Source organism: Helobdella robusta, assembly GCF_000326865.2.
Source record: "Helobdella robusta unplaced genomic scaffold HELROscaffold_81, whole genome shotgun sequence".
In the NCBI taxonomy this organism is placed as follows: domain Eukaryota; kingdom Metazoa; phylum Annelida; class Clitellata; order Rhynchobdellida; family Glossiphoniidae; genus Helobdella; species Helobdella robusta.
In genome coordinates, this window is record NW_008705469.1 from 534,523 (window position 1) to 538,919 (window position 4,397).

General features: G+C 36.0%; 2 protein-coding genes across 2 annotated transcripts in view; one reads left to right on the plus strand and one right to left on the minus strand.

Moving 5' to 3' along the window:
• The window catches only part of HELRODRAFT_194532 (hypothetical protein), a 3,616-nt gene extending 3,038 nt beyond the window's left edge, over positions 1-578 (plus strand). The window contains exon 8 of the mRNA XM_009032489.1: positions 88-578. Coding sequence (XP_009030737.1) covers positions 88-323 — 236 coding nt within the window. The 3' untranslated portion in view covers positions 324-578. The remainder of the gene's footprint in view (positions 1-87) is intronic.
• Positions 579-1,677: 1,099 nt separating this feature from the next.
• Positions 1,678-4,397, minus strand: part of HELRODRAFT_194533 (hypothetical protein) — a gene marked incomplete at both ends in the record, with an annotated part of 4,896 nt that continues 2,176 nt past the window's right edge. The window contains 4 exons of the mRNA XM_009032490.1: positions 1,678-2,128; positions 2,444-2,646; positions 2,970-3,130; positions 3,655-3,796. Coding sequence (XP_009030738.1) covers positions 1,678-2,128; positions 2,444-2,646; positions 2,970-3,130; positions 3,655-3,796 — 957 coding nt within the window. The remainder of the gene's footprint in view (positions 2,129-2,443; positions 2,647-2,969; positions 3,131-3,654; positions 3,797-4,397) is intronic.

The window sequence follows — 4,397 nt, forward strand, 5'->3', positions numbered from 1 at the left end:
TTCTTCATCGCTATCTCTCTCACCCATCATCGTCATCATCACCATCATCGTCATCACCATCATCATCGTCATCATCATCATCATCAGGATCTGAGGCCTCAGTAGCAATACCAATCGGAACGAACTTTGAAATCGTCGAAACGACAGACTCAGCCGCTCAAACAGACGCAGCAGCCACTGAGGCAGCTTCTACAGCAGCAACCACGGCTGGCGATAAATTGGTGAAAACGAATTCGATATCTGAGAGCGATTTGATTGTTGAAGATGGTGATGGGGTAATAAGAAGGAGGAGGAGGAGGATGGAAGATGGCCCGAAACAATGATGGTGGTGATGATGATGATGGTGATGGTTCTGGTGATGATGATGATGATAAAGGTGACTCTAAAATTGGTGATTAAGACATCGGCCATTAAGATGATTGTGATGGTGATGTTGATGGTAACGCTGATGGTGATGATGTTGAAGAAGATGATGATGATAAAGATGCTGCTGCTGCTGATGATCATGATGAGAGTGATGATGATGATCGTTTTGACGAAAGAAAATTATTTTCTCTAGAAAAAAAATTATAAAACTTCTTCTACGTCACCCTTAGTACATGTGTTTCAAAATGTCTGGGAATTTGGTAATATAAAAATAATTGTGACGACGATGATGATGATGACGATGATGATGATGACGACGATGATGATGACAACGACTTAAACTATGAAAATTTGCTCTCAATCTTATTATCACCTTCCAATCATTTGAGAACAACAAATGAAACTTTTTAATGAATTTAACTAGAATAAAAAATGTAATATTTTTATTGTTAACAATAATAATAATAATTATGTTATTATTATTATTATTATTTATTATTACTCTAATTATATTTAGTATAATTATAACTATTCGGTCCTGGTATGAGACATACATATTAAAAAATATGACACCATTGGTAATAAAAAAAAAGAGGTTGTTGATAATACAAATAATAACAAAGATAAAAATTATAGCATCAAATAATTGTTTATGTATAGTGAGGGAAAAAGAGAGAGAGAAAGAGAGAGAGCCTAAGCAGCTAGATGTGAAAATGATTTTTATAAACTATCATCACCACAGTGAAATAAAATGCTGCTTACAATTTCACATAATGTTATTCATAATTTTAAATTATAATTATTAAAATTATTATTATATATATATATACACACGGACACACAGACAGACACATACACACACACACACACACACACACTATTCTATGTATCGAATCATGTTAAAAAAGGTAGTAAAATTAACAAGTAGATACCGACCGTTTAAACAGCATCTACCTCAATGTAATTATTCCCTTTGTCAAACTATCAGTCTTGTCTCAGAATGCTTTTGACGAATCTAATCATTTAACTATTCATTCATTTGTTCGTTCATTCATTCATTCATTCGATCTATCATTCATTCATTCATTCATTCATTCGATCTATCATACAATTAACTAGACAGTAAACCAGCCAATAAACACGATTCAGTGATATATCTAACCGACTAATCAACCAGCCATTGAACCAACCAATTAATCATTCAACCAACCAATCAACCAATCAAAAAGCCAACCAACCAATCAAAAAATAGGCCAATCATCCAATCAGCAAACCAACCAACCAACCAAATAAACAACCCACAATTTTCATTCATACAGCTCTGCTGGTAGGAAAGTGTTTGATTGTACGTATCAACTTAGCGTTTTTCCTCTTGAACTTGAGAACTACAAACGCTAATATGATAGATAGAAGAACCAAACACGGAAGAGCTACGTAACATAACACCAGAGCAGACCTACCATTACCACTTCTTCCGTCACATCCGCCATCACTCCTACCATTTTTGCAGTTATCCTCGACAGTGTTCTGTGGATTCGCGATGGAGAAATCGAAAAATGAACTAGTCCGGTTGCTAACTCCTTCGTAAAGTGAATTCTCACAGATGTCTTGGAACATCTCCGGTAGGTAGACGTTCCAAAAGTTGTTGGTTTTTAGTTGGAAGTGTTGGTTTATCGATGTTGGCTCAGCGGAGATTGTAATGTAGTGCTGGGTACTTGTGTTGTACTCAGGCCAGATTAGGCCGTCAATTGGACCTGGTTTGCTGTTTGTTCGGAAGAACGCATCAATTGGTTAGTTAGTTGATGGATCAATTTTGAAAAAAATATAATTGAAGGATTGATCAGACGATGGATTTTTTAGTTGAAAGGTCGATTGGTCGATGGATCGATGAACAACAAACTAGTCAACCGGCCGAAGAAATTTTTTTTTTTTAGAATTTGAAGGTTTAAATTTTGAAATTTTGTTAAGTGTGTTTTATTAATTAATCAAAAATTATTAAACGATTAATCGATTAAATGAATGAAAGAACGAACGAACGAACGAGCGAACGAATGAATGATTGATTGATCAAACTCACCTAGTCCCGGCAATGGACACCCATAGTTTAATAATCTTTTCAGACAGCATCCTATCTTCAATTGTACTCTCGTTCCAGTTTTTATTCTCTCGGTACTCGTCGACCGGCTCATTTCCGAAGGGTACGCCGAATAAGTAGTTCAACTCGAACATGTGACAGCTGTTTGGATGCCTGAAGAACCAATAATAGACATACTTGTTGGTCTGGCTCATTAGGTCGGCGATCAGGAGAGTTGGTGATATCATTTGAATGTCGTTTATTAACTGTTGGATGGTTGGTTGGATGGTTGGTTGGTTGGTTGGTTGGATGGTTGGTTAGATGGTTGATTGGTTGGATAGTTAGTTGGTTGGTTGGTTGGATGGCTGGTGTGTTGTTTTTTTTTATTCAATATCAATATTTATCACGATTTTTAAGTAAATTATAAAACGAAGTTTCGTCATCAAAATAAGAAAAGAACTTGAAAAAAACTAACCCCGCCATAATCATACTGAACGGATAAATCTCCAGAACTTTGTCTAGCGCTGACTTTTTCAGTTTCAACCCAATCGATGTAATTATATTTGACGATCTTAACTATTGAGTGTCTTTTGTTGGATTTGCAGTTGAAAGAATGATTGAGAAACAATTCGATATTGAGGTGAAGGTTGTCTATATGGTCGGCTCTTGACATGTCGTTTATAAAATAAGCTGTCGTTGGTTGAGGCGTTTTTGATGGTTGAATGTGATTGGTTGAAGATAGTTTGATGGTTGAATATGATTGGTTGAGATAGTTTGATGGTTGAATGTGATTGGTTGAGATAGTTTGATGGTTGAATGTGATTGGTTGAGATGGTTTGATGGTTGGCTTAAAAACTTAATGACGGATGTTGATTAGTTGGGCTTTTGTTTGGGATTTATCAGTTAATGCCGATTGGATGGATTATTAAACATTGAAAATATGATTGGCCAATGATTTAATATTTACAACTTTTCATAGATAATCTATTTTTGATTAAAATAAATAAAATAAAATTTAATCCCCAAAAATATAGAACGTTACATAGAAGAGAGAAAGTAAAAGAGAGAAAGAAAGAGAGAAAGTAAAAGGAAGAAAGAAAGAGAGAGAGTGAGAAAAAGGGAGAGAGAGAGAGAGAGAGAAGGAAAAAGAGAAAAAAACCTTACCTAAATAAGAAACATATTCACTGAACAAACATAAAAAATCCCACACTAACTGAATTCATTCTCAACAACTCCAGTGTAGAAGGGGACCTTATGGTACCTCCCGGCAATGATGGCCTCCCTGGGGTGCTCGAACATCAGGTCGTTGTCGACAATTGGTCGGAACTCCACCCCAAAACTGCTGTGGAGTGGAAACTGTTTGGAATGAGGGAATGAACCAGATGAACGAATGAAAGAATGACTGAATGGATAGACGGATGGATGGGTGGATGGATGGGTGGGTGGATGGATGGGTGGATGGATGGGTGGATGGATGGGTGGATGGATGGATGGGTGAATGGATGGGTGGGTGGATGGATGGGTGGATGGATGGGTGGATGGATGGGTGGATGGATGGATGGATGGATGGATGTATGAGTGATGAGTACATGAAAGAATTTGAAATTTGTAAAATATGCACTAGATAAAAGATTTTATTAACTCTTATTCAAATGAATAATAAAAAAAGTACGACGAAAAAAGAAATTGAGAGAAAGAGGAAAAAAGAAGAAGAAGTTGTGAGAGAGAAAGAAAAAAATGTTCTAAAGAGAGAGAGAGAGAGAGAGAGAGAGAGAGAGAGAGAGAGAGGCTTATCTAACTGTGATACATAAACATTGATAAAAAAATACAATAAAAAAATGGAAAGACGAAAGTAATTAGAGGAACAGAAATTCAGCAGATGCTAATAAATTATCGAATGAATAAATGAATGAATGATCGAATGAACGAACGAACAAACGAACGAATGAATGAACGA